Source organism: Rhinoraja longicauda, chromosome 33 (assembly GCF_053455715.1).
Source record: "Rhinoraja longicauda isolate Sanriku21f chromosome 33, sRhiLon1.1, whole genome shotgun sequence".
Lineage (NCBI taxonomy): Eukaryota > Metazoa > Chordata > Chondrichthyes > Rajiformes > Arhynchobatidae > Rhinoraja > Rhinoraja longicauda.
In genome coordinates this window covers 18,823,872-18,840,513 of record NC_135985.1, presented here as the reverse complement: position 1 = coordinate 18,840,513, position 16,642 = coordinate 18,823,872, and the positions used below count along the sequence as shown (strand labels likewise).

The following is a 16,642-nucleotide window of genomic DNA, read 5'->3' as shown; positions in this document are numbered from 1 at the left end:
ATTTAAAGGAAATATACAAGCAGGTTTTTTTTTAAAGAATGGTAGCGACCTGGACTGTGCAGCCAGGGGAAGTGGTGAAGATATGGTAGCAACGTTTAAAATAAATTTAGATCGGTATGAAATTGAAGTATATAAATCACATGCAGGCAGATGGTCAGTTCAAAATGGCATCACAGGTGGCACCAACATCGTGGGCTGAAGGGACCGATCCCACTCTATGAAATCACGAAAACAGACAAGACCAGTTGGTTGTCATTGAGTCAAAGATTGTACTGAAGAGTATGCCAGTGGTCAAGTAAAGTTAGTATTTATAGAAATAACACAACGGTTGCAAAAAATATCTTTAAGGCATAAAGCCAAAAGGGAAAAGTGATTCGAAGACTGACATGGGAAATTAAAGATATGATTCAATCAAAGCAAAAGACTTATAAAGTTGCCAGAGGACTGAGCATTGGATACAATTTAGCACTTGAAAGGACCAAGTTAGGAAGACGGGATGTTCAACGAGATCTGGGTGTCCTAGTGCATCAGTCACTGAAAAGAAGCATGCAGGTACAGCAGGCAGTGAAGAAAGCCAATGGAATGTTGGCCTTCATAACAAGAGGAGTTGAGTATAGGAGCAAAGAGGTCCTTCTACAGTTGTACCGGGCCCTGGTGAGACCGCACCTGGAGTACTGTGTGCAGTTTTGGTCTCCAAATTTGAGGAAGGATATTCTTGCTATTGAGGGCGTGCAGCGTAGGTTCACTAGGTTAATTCCCGGAATGGCGGGACTGTCGTATGTTGAAAGGCTGGAGCAATTAGGCTTGTATACACTGGAATATAGAAGGATGAGGGGGGATCTTATTGAAACATATAAGATAATTAGGGGATTGGACACATTAGAGGCAGGAAACGTGTTCCCAATGTTGGGGGAGTCCAGAACAAGGGGCCACAGTTTAAGAATAAGGGGTAGGCCATTTAGAACGGAGATGAGGAAGAACTTTTTCAGTCAGAGAGTGGTGAAGGTGTGGAATTCTCTGCCTCAGAAGGCAGTGGAGGCCAGTTCGTTGGATGCTTTCAAGAGAGAGCTGGATAGAGCTCTTAAGGATAGCGGAGTGAGGGGGTATGGGGAGAAGGCAGGAACGGGGTACTGATTGAGAGTGATCAGCCATGATCGCATTGAATGGCAGTGCTGGCTCGAGGGGCTGAATGGCCTACTCCTGCACCTATTGTCTATTGTCTATATTGTCTATTGACCACCAAAAAAACCCAAGATAGAATATGAGAGCAGACTAGCAAGAAATTATGTACTGTCATTGATTTTATATGTAAAAAGAGAGATTAAGTAACAAAAGCCAAATGTGCGCTTTAGAAACAGGCAGGAATATTTATAATGGGAACAAGGAATTGGCAGACAAATTAAACAATTACTTGGCAGAATTTAATGGAAGCTGGAACCTGCAGGATATATTAGATAATCAATAATATTAGAACATCAAGGATCAAATGAGAATGAGGAACCATGGAAATTTAGGCACAAAGCTAATGCTAGAAAAATTGGTGAGCTTGTGTACTGAGAAATCCCTTGAAATCAAGGAACTAGAGTTCTGAAATAGATTTCTTTGAAACTAGTGGATGCTGTGGTTATCATCGTCTAAAGTTCTGTAGGTTCTGCAATTGTTGCTGTGGATAGGAGGGTATCAAATTTGACTTGGAACAACCAAGCTGTTCACTTAATGTCAGTTGTTGTAAAAATAACCAAAAGAAAAGACGTACAGGTATGTAGGTTAATTGACTGGGTAAATGTAAAAATTGTCCCTAGTGTGAGTAGGATAGTGTTAGTGTGCGGGGATCACTGGGCGGTGCGGACTTGGTGGGCCGAAAAGGCCTGTTTCCGCGCTGTATCTGAAATATGAACAAAAATAATAATAATAATATGAAAAAGGATTGAGAAAAGCCTAAATGAAAGGAAAATCGGGTAACCAATCTGCTGGAGGTCTTTGAGTACTTAAGTACAAACTCTAACATAATCCATAAAGAGGACTAATATCTAGTGATAGAAGCCAATAGAAGAACACTGAACAGACATCCACTATAGTACACTGGCTTTGAAAAGATCCAGGTTAAATGTGGAACATTCTCATCCAAGATGGATACATTCCAAAATGACTTTGCAATATTCTGAGAGTCATGGCGGGGGGGGGAGTGGGGGCTTTAATCAGAGTGCAATATAAATATAACAATTAAACAGACCCAGGGAAATGAACAATATGCCTCAAGTAGCAAAAGCACCTTTATTAAATACCTGGGACATGGGACATATTCCGAATTAGTAAATAAATTAGATATGAAATGTGTTCAATATTTTTGTACACCAATGGAGTTGGAATGCTTACTAGGTTAGATATGTTAGTTGACCAGAAGGCACCAAGTTTATGTTTTACATGCTGAACCTCCTTATACTATTGTGTCCTTAAGAACACAACTGCACATTCACCCAAAAGAAAATTCAAACATATTGCAATGCATTGCATAAAATGCAAATCCACCTAAATGTTTAAGGGCAACATTGCCCAATTTGACGTTAAAGAGAAGCTGAAGATTTCAACTGTGCACTATAAAGCTTTTGAAAAAAATGCAGTTTAATTTCCAATTGAAATCATAAGAGATCTGGAATAAATGTCAAGCTAATATATTAGTTCCAACAACTACTAAATCCAGGCCAAATCCCAGAAGGGGAAAATTGTCCTGTTTTATTTGACTGGGTACAGGTAAAATAATTCAATATGGTTATAGCAAGATCATTGCAACTATAAATCCTATACCCTCTGTCCCACCCCTCCCCCACAAAGAGAACTCCCTGCTTTACTTATCAAAACAGCATGGAAGGCAGCCATTCAGCCCATTGGATCCATGCTAACTCCGAGCAGAACAACCCCATTAGCACCATTCCTTTTCCCCCGATGCCCTGCACCTATTCTTAGTTGCAACTTCCCTTTTGGTTGTCACAAAGGAACATTTCAAGACAACCTATCAACTTCTGGGCATATCTTTGATATGCAGGGTTGAAACCAGGATACCTGGAGAAACCGGAACATGCAAATACCACAGTGAAGCCAAGGTCAGGATCGAGCCTGGATCTTTGGAACACTGTTTCCTTACTATGCAACCATGTCACTCAGATTCTGTTCCGTAAAACTTCAAAACATAACTCAGACAAAAAGTAAAAGTTGTGAACGTAGTTCAGGTTGCACAATGCTTCTTCTGCAAAAAACTGGCCAATTTCAATTCTTGAATAATAAGATCAGAATTAAAACAGCATTCAAAAGTGATGTGTTTTGGCATAAATATAGAAGCATAGCACAGAATTAAATTCATTATTTTTAACCACACAGCTGAATTCAGGAGAACTGCTATGCAAAATTACAATCTGAACTCATTTATTTTAAAAATCACAAAATAAGTCTAACAGACTTCATTTCTATCTTTCATAAATGTCAGAGTATTAAATTTAGGGTACAATATTCCCCTTTCTGTATTTACTAAATTATGCCTTTTATTTCTACAGTGATTGCTACAAAAATGGGAGTAGAATAATTTTTTGACTTGTTTCTTACCTAGACTAGTTGGTTTGATCAGCTCATCGAGAATGTCATAAAAAGGCAATTTCTGCAGTTTTACATCAGGATGGACAGGATGGAGTGCTGATGTCAGGTGTGGCAGATCTAGTTCATGTTTAGGTCCCAGCAGTGAAACTGCAAGCAGCGGAGATGTTGTTGCATGCCCATCATAGGAGAGCTGTGGGATAGCAGATGGCGACAGTGGCGTGGTCATGGAAGCTGAAGTTGCATGGACAGAAGAAAGGCTCAAATCGGTGGGAGTCACAATCTTCTGTGGAAATCTCCGTCTATATAGTTCCTTAATTTTCATCTGAACAGCTGGGCTGCAGCCAGCTTTCAATAAATGCAGTGCCTTTGTCAGGAGTTCGTGCTTACGACCGTGTTTGTTCCGTCCAGCATAGCCTAATAACACTTGGAGCTCTGACACTCTAAGGCTCATAACCATTTGCTTTAGGGAGAATAAAAGGGATGGGGGAAAAAGGAGAAAAAGAAAACCATTAATAGGGAAATGGTGATGCAATGAATTTAAGCAATGCTTATATTGCGAGTTTTGTACCATAGCACAAATCAATTCAAGGTTTCAAATTGAAACGAAGCATTCAAAATGGAAAAAATACTGCCGATGCCAGGAATCTGTAAAAAGCTTGAAAATCTCAGCAGGCCGTGCAGCATCCGTGGAAAGAGAAACAGTCAATGCTTCAGGTTACAGAATCTATATCAAGGTTTCATAAAGGATGTTACAACCCAGAGTTAACGTATTAAATCAACTCCAAAAAAACAATACTAATTTGGAAGGAGTAAATGACCTTAGCATTAGCATTTTTTTTAAAAACTGGTGCTTAGTCTTTTACATTACAATATACTTTAATCATTTTCAAATACAAATTCCTATGACTATCATGAACAAATATAAACCATTTGCTAAATTGATTCAATGGTCCAAAATATTATATCCTTATTTAGCTTGCATCACATTAGACCTGTTATAATCCAATTATAATAAGGAATCCTGCTTAGAATCTGATATCAATAGAATTCCTGCTTACCATTCTATATCAAGAAACAAATAACTTTTCTATATATCTAAATTATTAATTTATTCTGGATAATATTTGGGATTCAACTCTGATTTTACAAATCCTTAGTGGCCCATAGAGTGTATATATATATATATTGCCTTCTGCTGCACACTACCCCATTCTTGTTAAGATTTGACTAAAGTCATCAACTGCAACTTGAGATTTTTGCAGAACCGTGCATTTGCTGAGTTCCAGCTGCACAATGACATTAAGCTCCTTAACTTCAGCATTGAACATGGAAGCAGTTTAACCAAACAGAAGAAACATAACATGTAACTGTCAGTGCTGTAAGAATAATTATGGTTACTTCAGACAAAATTACCGACGAAAGGAAATAGTTCACCATTGCATTATCTTTAAACAGGAAATGCGATATTGTACTCGCATTTAGCACATTTAATAGTTCTAACATCTAGCTTTTTCAATTGTGCATGTTACATTACCAGTGGTCTGAGTAAAAAAACTGCAGATGCCGGAAATTCAAAACAAAAGATATAAAGTTGGTTATGCTCAGGTCAGGTAGCATCATATGCCATTTAAAAATTTTGTTGACGCTTTTTTATTTAAACAAGATTTAATTGCAATCTAATTGTCAATTGTAATTGTACATCGCTCAACGTCAGTGTGAGTTCTCCGCTATGAAGCACAAGGTGCATTTCCGTTGAAGCAAACATTTAGTCAGTTTAAGCTCAAGAGTGCAGCACATTGCACAAAACTTCATTAAAACAATGCAGGCCATCCCTACAACTCAGACCACAATGAACTTTGAGTATGGCCTGTCAGATAGCCCTATTTGCAGTCACTATAACGATGAATATTATTAGGAAACTGCTGTTACGGCACGGTGTGCTGTGCTGTGACATTACAGACCTAATGGTAATAATGTATAGCAAAATAATTATTAAACACTTGAACCTTTAAGGAGAGAAAGAAAGAATAAGTGTTACAATAGCAGACCTGGACAGCGTGAAAGCCTTAAGAAAAGGCAGATTGTGAGCGGGTCTTCTGGGACGTCCCGAGGCTGAGAGTGATACTATTCAAATGTAAACCTCTTTCATGGACTTATGAAGTGCCTCAGGAGAAATAAAAGTTCCAATTTCAATAAGATAAAAATTACGCATTTGCTTTTTCACAGTTAATATTTCAGTTAGCACATACATTTTCCAAATATATTGCAACTTAGCTTCATTTTCTGTTACTGCCAAGATTTTGGTGAGACAAAGAAGATTTTGGAATCTTCAAGTCTGGCTCACATTCAAACTTTCAGTTTTCTTTAGACACAGAGGACAAGACAAATGGTATTTTGTTCATTATATCAAAACGAGAGCAACGGTAAGTTTATCCTCCCAAGCCAATTATTTAAACTATTAGAAACATATTTCCAAACTCAAATTCTAGTTGCCAATTCAGTCCACAGCTTGTCAAAAAATAGTTCTCACATTAAGCAGTTACTTTAAAAGTACAGAATTTATAGCATTGAAATAGGCTCTTCAGCCCCAACAGTCTACACCATAGTTTCTATTCTACATTAACTGTCCCAATACACCCCCACTCACCCCCAACTAACCCGTACCAGTTTATTCCATTCTGTCTTATATACAGGACTGACTTCCTCCATAATTTATTTTAATTTTATGGTCACTAAGAAACCCACACTTCAATTTTTACTTGCATTTTCAAAGTTGATCTTTTGACATAACTTATTTAAATAATTTCCTTAATATTAAATTACTTTCCTACACTAAAGAACTGGGAAGTGGAACAACGTGATAGCATTGTTATAAGTACATTGTTATGCGTCAACATTAGGGTGTGGAAAATATATCACTAATCAGTTTCAAAGTGATAAAACAACCTTCTTAATATATAGTTCTTCATAACATTCGGAAACCATTCTGAAGGAATAAACATTTTTCAAAAGTGCATTTACTGTCTTTCAAATGAAGTGTGTTACACTTTCAACTTCACAACATGGAGAAGTTTGAAATTTTGACCTTGTAATCATTTCAAATGATCACCAGAGCAGTACATCGGGGCAGGCAGCTGGAATCCACCAGTACAGGCTTATTATAATGACTATAATTGTAACATTCAAAACAAAACTTGTTTTTCGTTCATTTCCTTCAGGTCCAAAACTGTATAAAAAGATAATAAATCAACATTCTCCAGCATCAGAAATATTTATCAACTTCATAAAATGTTCTATAATGTTCGATACAGCACCTATTCCTCAACATTTGAACTCAACATAAAAACAATATTCCAGGAAATTAACTGAATTGACGATTTTGCAAAATACAACATAATTGATACCAAATTGCCATGACAAGAATATCATGAGGTTCCATAAAGAAACCAAACTGAAAGCATTAACACAATACACAGCCGCAGGAGATACAACACCTGTCCCTATACTTCCCCCCTCCAAGGACCCCAACAGTCTTTTCAGGTGAGACAGAGGCTCACTTGTACCTCCTCCAACCTTATCTACTGTATCCGCTGTTCCATATATCAGCAAGACCAAGCGCAGGGTTGGGGATCATTTCGCTGAACACCTCTGCTCAGTCCGCCTAAACCTACCTGATCTCCCGGTTGCTAAACACATAAACTCCCCCTTCCCATTCCCACACTGACCTTTCTGCCCTGGGCCATTGTCAGAGTGAAGCCCAGCGCAAATTGGAAGAACAACACCTCATATTTAGTTTGGGACGCTTACACCCCAAGCAGTAAGAATATTGACTTCTCTAACTTTAAGTAATCCTTGCTCTCCCTATCTCTCCATCCCTCCTCTCTTCCCAGTTCTCAGATCAGTCTAACTGTCCTTGTTTACATTTTTATCTCTGTTTGCATTGTTGTCACCTTCTCCTAACTAATTATGATCTATTCTACATGTTTCTTGATCTCCATCCCCCGTCTCATTTTCACACCTTATACATCCTTATCTCTGTATCTCCCTCTCCCCTGACTCAGTCTGATGGGTCTCGACCTGAAATGTCACCCATTCCTTCTATCCAGAGATGCTGCCTGTCCCGCTGAGTTACTCTTGCATTTTGTGTCTATCTTTGGTTTAAGCCATCATCTGCAGTTCCTTCCTGCACACAGTATAGGATACTGGAAGTTACTATCCTTCGATTGACAGTGGACTATTCTGAAGATTTAATCAATTTGAACTTGATGTGAACTGTGACCCTTTCACCAATTGTTCACCTTTTTCACACCAACACTAAGCTGTGCGAAATCAAACAAATTCTGTTCTTCCCATTTTCAGTCTAAGGTTTCCACCTTCTCTCCTTCATGTTTTATTTACAGCTAAAAGCTGTCAAGCTTAATGAGGAAACAGAGTGAAGCAACCATTGCCACGTTGGGAAATTTGAGCAAACAAAGGTTCACAAAAGAAGCTCAATTAACTCAGAGCGCACATCTTGGGCATTGCTTTAAAAAGCAGACTTTGTGCCAAGGTTACTTAGGAAGTATGCATTACTTAGGAAGTATGCATACTATCCACAAAAAGCCTCAATTTCATGAGAGAACAGTTACATGTCTGAAAAATGGCTTAATTTCCCACTGACTACTTTGGCCCCAACAAAATCGCCAATCACGACAGTTTAGAGCAGTGAATGCATGCTGACTGGGACCTTCCAAATTCCCCAATTCTACTCTTACAATGAAAACATGGTAGAGACTGCCAACCTATCAATGAGTTGAAAATGAACAATTTGCATTTACATAAGCTTTAAAATAGCAAAATATCAAAATGTCTCCAAATATTTCATAAGAGTCGTTAATCAAAATGAGCACTGTGCCACATATGGGGCTTCAATGTCGGGAGCCACGACCGCCCCGACGTGCAGCAACAGCGGCAGCGTGTTCGCCCGCCCCGGATCGCGGGGCTTGGGTTGGCCCGCTGCGGACCTTTCACCGTTCGGTGCGACCTGCAGCCACAACAACCTGACCGCGGGAGAAGACGGCAGGGGAAGGGAAAAGACATTGTGGCCTTCCATTACAGTGAGGAGAGGACTGGAGGAGACTCACTGTGATGGATGTTTTGTTTTTTTGTGTGTTTTTGGGGTTGTGTAACTTGCCTATTTTAATGCTTTATTGTGTAATCTGCCTAATTTAATGTTTTATTGTTGGATTGTGGGTGACTGAATTTCGTCCAAAAAATTCGTTTTTTTGGATGACAAATAAAGCTATCTTGAATCTTGAATAAGAATAATCTAGGACAGATGATAGCAAGCCTGGCCAAAGAGCCCTAAAATACTCCGACTTTCTAAAAAAGAGGGGCTGGCATCCAATTAGCTTCTAATTGTTCTTTCAACAGCTGGCATAATAAATGAACATGGCGGATGGGTTAGAAAACAAACTTTCATATGTAACACACCTTGCAATATTACCAAAATATTAAACATTTTACATAGAAACATAGAAAATAGTTGCATGGCCATTTGGCCCTTTAAGCAAGCACCGCTATTCATTGTGATCATGACAGATCATCCACAACCAGTAACCTGGGCCTGCCTTCTCCCCATATCCCTTGATTTCACTAGTCCCTAGAGCTCTATCCAACCTATTTTATGTAGATTGCTTCAACTCTTAATGATACTGTTCCCTCATAATAGCCATCATTTAAAATAAGGTGCTGCAAATGTATATATATTCTTGGCATGTGAAAACTAAATTCAACTTAGTTTTCTGAAATGTGCGACAAAGATCAAATTTTAATTTTACTGTGTTTAGTGTTTTTTAAATATTGCTGCATTGTTTTTTGATGTGTATGGAGAAAATTGCTGGAGTAATTCAGCGGGTCAGGCATCATCTCTGGAGAGAAGGAATGGGTTACGTTTCGGGACGAGACCCTTCTTCAGACTGATGTCAGGGGAGTGGGAGGTACATAGATAAGAAAGTGTATAAATAAGGAAATGAAGGTGTGAAAACAGGACAAAGGGGATAAGATCTAGGAAAATTTAGAATAGATCACTGTTAGTCGGGTGAAGGTAACAACAAAGCAAACAGATAAAATGTAGTCGGAGACAGCAAGACTGGTCGGAGAACTGGGGAGGGGATGGAGAGAGAGAGAGAGAGAGAGAGAGAGAAAGCAAGGGTTACTTGAAATCAGAGAAGTCAATGTTCATACCGCTAGGGGTGTAAGCTGCCCAAGTGAAATATGAGGTGCTGTTCCTCCAATTTGCGCTGGGCCTCACTCTGACAATGGAGGAGGCCCAGGGCAGAAAGGTCAGTGTGGGAATGGGAGGGGGAGTTAAAGTGTTTAGCAAACGGGAGATCAGGTAGGTTTAGGTGGACTGAGCGGAGGTGTTCTGTGAAACGATGACTGAGCGTCGATATACAGGAGTCCACACCTGGAACAACGGGTACAGTAGATGAGTTGGAGGAGGTGCCTCACCTGAAAAGACTGTCTGGGTCCTTGGACGGAGGCCGAGGGGGAAGATATAGGGATAGGTGTTGCATCTCCTGCGGTTGCAGGGGAAAGTACCTGGGGAGGGGGTGGTTTGGGTAGGAAGGGATGAGTTGACCAGGGAGTTGCGGAGGGAACGGTCTCTGCGGAAAGTGGAAAGGGGTGGAGATGGGAAGATGTGGCTGGTAATAGGATCCTGTCGGAGGTGGCGAAAATGTCTGAGGATTATGTGCTATATGCGATGGCTGATGGGGTGGAAGGTGAGGACAGGGGGAACTCTGTCCCTTTTACTAAGGGGGGGGAGGGGGAGCAAGAGCTGAGCTGTAGGATATCGAGGAGACCCTAGTGAGGGCCTCATCTATAACGGAAGAGGGGAACCCCTGTTCCCGAAAGAATGAGGACATCTCCGATGACCTGGTATGGAACACCTCATCTTGGGTGCAGATGTGACGTAGACAGAGGAATTGGGAAAATGGAAAATTAGATGGTTTAATAATAGATGTCAGTTGATATTTTGTCTCCTGTGATGGAGACAGTGAGATCAAGAAACGGTAGGGAGATGTCAGAGATGGTCCAAGTGAAATTGAAAAGGAATGTTAATCTAGAGTCCTGTATGAAAACATATCCATGTTGTTAATGAGCTCAATCGGGATCAGAGTAACCTTCCAATGCTGCCCTGTCTTGTACATAATAGGATAGTATTTAAGGAAACAAAGATAGGTACTTAAACAGTCTGAAAATAGAGATGTTACAAAAAAACTACTCAAAACACTTATTATTCATGTAGTACATATTTTTTTCTAAAAGATAAATATGTATCAACCTCATCTGGGTGACTTTTAAAATAAACTGGACCAAGTGGACCAGTTGGGCCCAAACCTCTCCTGCATTAGAGCAGCACCCTCTCCCCTCCCCCTCCCCTCTCTCCCCCCCCCTCCCCCCTCTTCCTCCCCCCTCCCCTCCCCTTCCCTCCATCCCCCTCAACCCCCCTTATCCCCCCTCCCTCGCTCGGAGATAAATTTAAACTTTAAAATGTGAATAGCTTTAAAAATATAACATTGATTTCAATGAAACCTTCCATTAGCACCAAAGGGACGACGGTGAGTAAGGTGGGCCTAAAATTGTCGCACTATCATGTGCCGTTTTGGCTGTAGGTCAGGAACAAACAAACAAACAAACGTGTTTTAGTATATAGATAGCATTGAAATTATAGAATGTTTAAAATGGCAGCCTACCCGCATCTTAAAACATCAAAAACGTTGGCACAATGGTTTTGAAAAAAGTGCGGTAACAGCCCATTTCAAACCAAACGTTACCCAATCTCGACAAGGCCGTTACACACAAACATTGTTCTAACACTATCAAGCCTATTTTGTTTGCATTGAAGTCGATCCTGAATCACATGAAAAACGGATTCAAAGAAATACCAATCAAGCAAGTGCATATTGCCATTACCAATTTTTAGACAGCTAGTCCTTTGCATTGATCTTTACAAAAGCATTCCTCTCCAACTGACTAAGCCTGTTGCCGGGCAGGGAGTGTCCCCGGGGTCATGGGCGGGCGGGCAAGCGAGGGGGGACAGGGAAGGGGAGAGGTTGCCACTCACCTCGGCCCCCTGCCGCCAGCGCTGCAGCCAGAGCCATCCGTGGACCCAAAGCCTCTCCTGCATTGGTCTAGCACCCTCCCCTCCCCCACTCCATCCCCCCAGCCCCCCTCTTCCTCCCCACCCACTCCATTCCCCCTCATCCCCCCACTTCCTCCCCACCCACTCCATTCCCCCTCATCCCCCCCTCACCCATTCCACCACCCCCCCAACACTCCCCAAAACTCTCCTGTGTTGTTCTAGCACCCTCCCCTCCCCCACCCCCTTCCCTTCCCCCCCATACCCTCTCCCCTTCCACCCCCTTTCCAGTCACACCTGTTATAAAAACTTCAAATTTTGAAGTTTGGCCACTTTTAGAGTTTATTTAATAATATAGATTTTGTGGCATTAAGGAGACTCGAGGTCAGAATATTCTGAATTACCTGGTTTGTGCCATTGCAATTATAAATCGTTATAACCTAACCTCTTATTTATGCTGCCAGAAATCAAGCAAGCTAAAATTCAGAAGACTACTTGCGAGAGGAAACTTGCTCAGTTCAAAGAACATATGAAATCAAGAAAAGGGACACAAAGTCCTAGAGTAACTCAGCAGGTCAGGCAGCACCTCTGGAGAACAGATGACATTTCGGGTCAAGACATCTTCAGACAGGTTGATTTATTATGAAATCAAGCACATTTTCTGAAAGTCAAGCTGAATCATTATTCAGTGATAAACAATATAATAGTTTAATTATCTTTCGAAAGAACAATTATCAGAATAGTTCAACTGAGATTCAGAGTAGCCCAACAGAGCTGCAATCAGTAATGTTTGATGAAGAGGCATTATTGAGATAGAAAGCATAGTTATTAGTTGTATTCCATCTTAGATTTTAGTCCAGACAGTGATGGTGGAATTACTTGGGGCAGTTACTACAGATGTAATGCTTGTATTTGTAGAATACATTATGCAAAGGACAAAATTTACCTCAGGCACCATAATGGCCACTATTGTTTATTAATCCAAAATTATCTGCCAAAGTTCATAAAGAATATCTACTTCAAAACAAGTGAATGAAGAGATAATGCTAAGAGGAAGTAACAAAATGGTTTAATCTATATTCTGCAAGTCAATAAATCAAAGCTAAAATAATAGAAATGGTCAGGTTTATAGTAGTTAAGTTTAGATTGGGCAATAACACTGTTTAATTAGTTGCCATCATGATAGTGTCCAAAGGTATAAAATAATTTCAAGCAATGTAGATCGACTGCTTCTTCTGCAAATGTACATAGTTTATTTTTCCTCTCATATAGTCTGGCTAAATGTAATTTTCTCTGGAAGGAGAGCAACAAATATTCCAACAACCACCCTACTTCCCGTCTTTCATTTCCTAAAAAAACAACTACAAGGTAACCATGAAGGTAGACACAAAATGCTGGAGTAACTCAGCGGGTCAGGCAGCATCTCTGGCACTTTGTAAGCAAAATTGATGCCAGCAGCATAGGACCACCTAATAAATTTGATGTTTTTTGTCCAAGCTGCACTTCAGCCTGTAAACATAACTCATTAACAGCAAGTTTATTTTCCTCTCTTATGAAAATATGATCATAAAGCAAGCTTCCTGATTGTTTAGAACGATACAGCAGCTGGAGTCCAGGTGTAAGGTCTCGACCTGAAACGCCAATCATCCTTTTGCCTCTACAGATGGTGTTTGACATGCTGAGCTCTCTTTATTTTTTCATAATCATACTTTATTAGACAAATATGTTTTGCAACATACGGGAATTTCATTTGCCATACAGTCACACCAATAAAAAGCAACAGAGCACACAAAATACATTTTAACATGAAGATCCCCCACAGTGCCTCCTCCGCATTCCTCACTGTGATGGAAGGCGAAAAAAAGGAAAATCTCTTCTCTTCTTTGTCCTCTGAGGGTCGGGGGCCTCGAACCTTCTGTTGACGGGACGATCTTGACCCCCATAGCCGGCGGTCGGGCCTTCCTCGTCGGGGCGATCAAGCTCCTGCATCAGGGGGGGGGGGTTCTCAGCTCCCCCGCACCGAGCGACCTACCACAGGTCGGGGTTAGTCGAACCTCGTGCGGCTTTGGAGCTTCCCGACATCGGTCTCAACCCGAGACCCCGAGCTCCTCGATGTTGACGTCCGCAAGCCACGGTTGGAGCATCGATCGCAGGCAAGGGATTGCACGCTCTGATGGCAAGTCCACGTCCCCACGTTGGGGCTCAAAGTCAGTCCCGAGCAAGGCCTCCAGCTCCACGATGTTAGGCCGTAGGAGATACGATCGGGAAATCAATCACATCTCTGGCAAGGTAAGAGATTGAAAAACGTTTCCCCCGACCCCCCCACATAAAACAAACCAGAGAGCATTAACACATAATTTTTAAACACACTAAAAATAACCAAAAAAAAGACGAAAAAGGCGGTCAGACTGTAGGCGAGGCTGCCTCACAGCACCACCCAGGGGAATTTTTGCTCCAGATTCCAATATTTGCCATTTTGTGTCTCTCATCACCATTCATATTTGTCTGCTTTAATTACTTGCAATAGTCATGTCTTTGATGCCTTGGTAAGTATTGTTTTCCTTTCAAAATTCTATGGGTGGTCTCACCATTGTTACCTTTGTGAAAATATGATCACCCGCGAAAATGGGTTATGTCAAAGAAGCAATCACACGTTAATCCATTGGGTGGCAATTGTGCAACTATGACAATAAGATGGAATGTATCCACAAATGTGGGTGCGCAGTTGTACAAGCAATATTGGGCAAAACATTGGTTGAGTAGTCATTTTTATTTTTTTTTAAGTACTAAAGTGCCAGAACTAGGTCTTCAAATAAAACTTTACAGGGATTACTTGTTTCTTGGAATGACATACTAGATAAAGGACATGAGCTTTGTTCATGTCCTTGATGTCCCTTGAGCTCATTGTATTGTAAACTAGAAAGGTTTTGGTTTACAATCATTGTTGGTATTGCCAGCAATATCAGCTTATCTGTCACAGCTTTAAAGCATGAAATTGACCTTTCTTCCTCAGTAATGTACATTGTTAGGACTTGAATTTAAAACGTTTTCCCCGAAATAAAGCAGTCTCAACACTAAATATTTGTTTAACTATGTTATTCTCTCCTCACTACAAGATCAACTAAAACACTGGGAAATTCATTATCTTAAAATTTCCACAGATTCACCAATTACATTTATATTACACAACATGATGTTCCAATGCACTGAACTATCCACAGCTAGCCACATCTTCACTTCTTTCTTTCACCTGCTTTTAAGTTATCAAAAAGGCTTTTAACCTTTTGCTGTGTCAACATTAGTCTAAAAAATGCCTGACGTTGATTTTGGCTTTGATCCAAATCATTAACAGTTTTCCAATTTCACAATACCAGTCTTCTGTTTAATTAACATTGATTTCTTTACATGTTCCAGAATCTTAAAGCATGCCCGATAACTGTTATTTGACCTTGGCCAAGGTACTTTATGATGAGATGAAGTACAGGAAAGAGACTGTGAACTTCGTGTCATGGTGTCAGTACAGTCACTTTGCCACTAATGTCAGCAAGATGAGAGAGATGAAGTAGAAACTTCAAACCACCAAGTGCAATTCCTTCCTACACAAGTACAAACAAGGAACTGCAGAAGCTGATTTACAATTTAAAAAAAACACAAAGTACTCCCTCTGTGGACCAAATATTCCCCGTCTTTATTTTCAATAACTGATGTGACAGCATCCATTTTCCACATTATATATTGTATATTTCATGAATTCTATTGAAAAATGTAATTGCCCCAAAATACTAATCAAACTTAAGTAGAAATCATAAAAAACCTACAGCATAGAGATGGCGAGTCAGCTAAATCATGTTCTTGTCATTCAGAAAAAACTTTTGACCCACTTCCCAGTCACTGGGGTGATCCAAGTTTTTTCATATAAAAAGAAAAATCTGGTTTGCTATCCACAACATCCATTCAGGCAATATATACCAAATTTGGGGAGAAACAGTTTCAACCTTTCCTCTAACCTTATGATTTACTAACTTAAATCTCCCCTAACACTGACCTCCTGCTTGGCAAAAAGGGTCTTTAGTGAATAGACGATCACTTTGATCATTTAAATCTCCCCCAGCTGGACATTCTCAAACTCCTTAGACCCGTTTGTAGTCTTATTGCCTCTGCACCTTCTCTAAATCTATCTCATCTTTCCTGTACTATTTGACCAAAACTTTAGCTTTGGCACATTTTATGCAGTTTAGCATAATTTTCCTGTGCTTGTACTATATGCCTCAGCCAAAAGGCATCTCAAATGCTGCATACCTACCTTATTTACCTGTCATGTATCATCAGGTATCTAGGAACATGTATTCTCAATTTGCTTCTGTACTAATGATGTATTCCTTAGTTATGTTTGTCCACCTCAAATGCACTCGGTGCTGAATTGAATTCCATTCATCACTTTCATTTGTTGATACCTTCTGGCAACTTCCAATTTTCTTCATCACAGCCAATCAGAACACCAACTTTGGTATCATCACAACTGTAACCCAATAATTAAATCCAAATTACTAAAATCTCCCTTATGTATATATAGAATGAAGGTTTCTGGTCAGTGAGTATTTATAATATAATACTTAAATAGCAAGGACTGAAGGACAGATTACTGTTGATAGGTTAAGCTTGGATTGAATAGCTGCTCAAGTACTGAAGCACTGAAATATGCACATGGCACATTTCATCATTAATAAACAACTGATACACATAGAATATCAAAATTGCCACATTCAGAACGAGATTGGAACACCGATTGGAACACAGTACAGACTGATGTCAAGCAAAGCTCGGCGATCACCCTGGTACTTTTCAATCTTTCTCCTTGCAATGATGCACTTCACTTCCTACCAGGCTCCCCACTGGTGTGAAGCTGGACTCAGACATTTGGGCACATTC

At 40.2% G+C, this 16,642-nt stretch overlaps 1 protein-coding gene across 8 annotated transcripts in view; it reads right to left on the bottom strand.

The window, feature by feature from the left end:
* The window catches only part of pias1b (protein inhibitor of activated STAT, 1b), a 142,469-nt gene that overhangs the window by 65,604 nt on the left and 60,223 nt on the right, over positions 1 to 16,642 (bottom strand). For 4 of the 8 annotated variants that reach the window (XM_078427119.1, XM_078427122.1, XM_078427120.1 and 1 more), the window contains one exon: positions 3,598 to 4,048. In XM_078427119.1, coding sequence (XP_078283245.1) covers positions 3,598 to 4,048 — 451 coding nt within the window. Of the gene's footprint in view, positions 1 to 3,597; positions 4,049 to 5,636; positions 5,891 to 16,642 lie in introns of those variants that run through there. The other 4 variants (XM_078427125.1, XM_078427123.1, XM_078427126.1 and 1 more) reach the window with 2 other exon arrangements.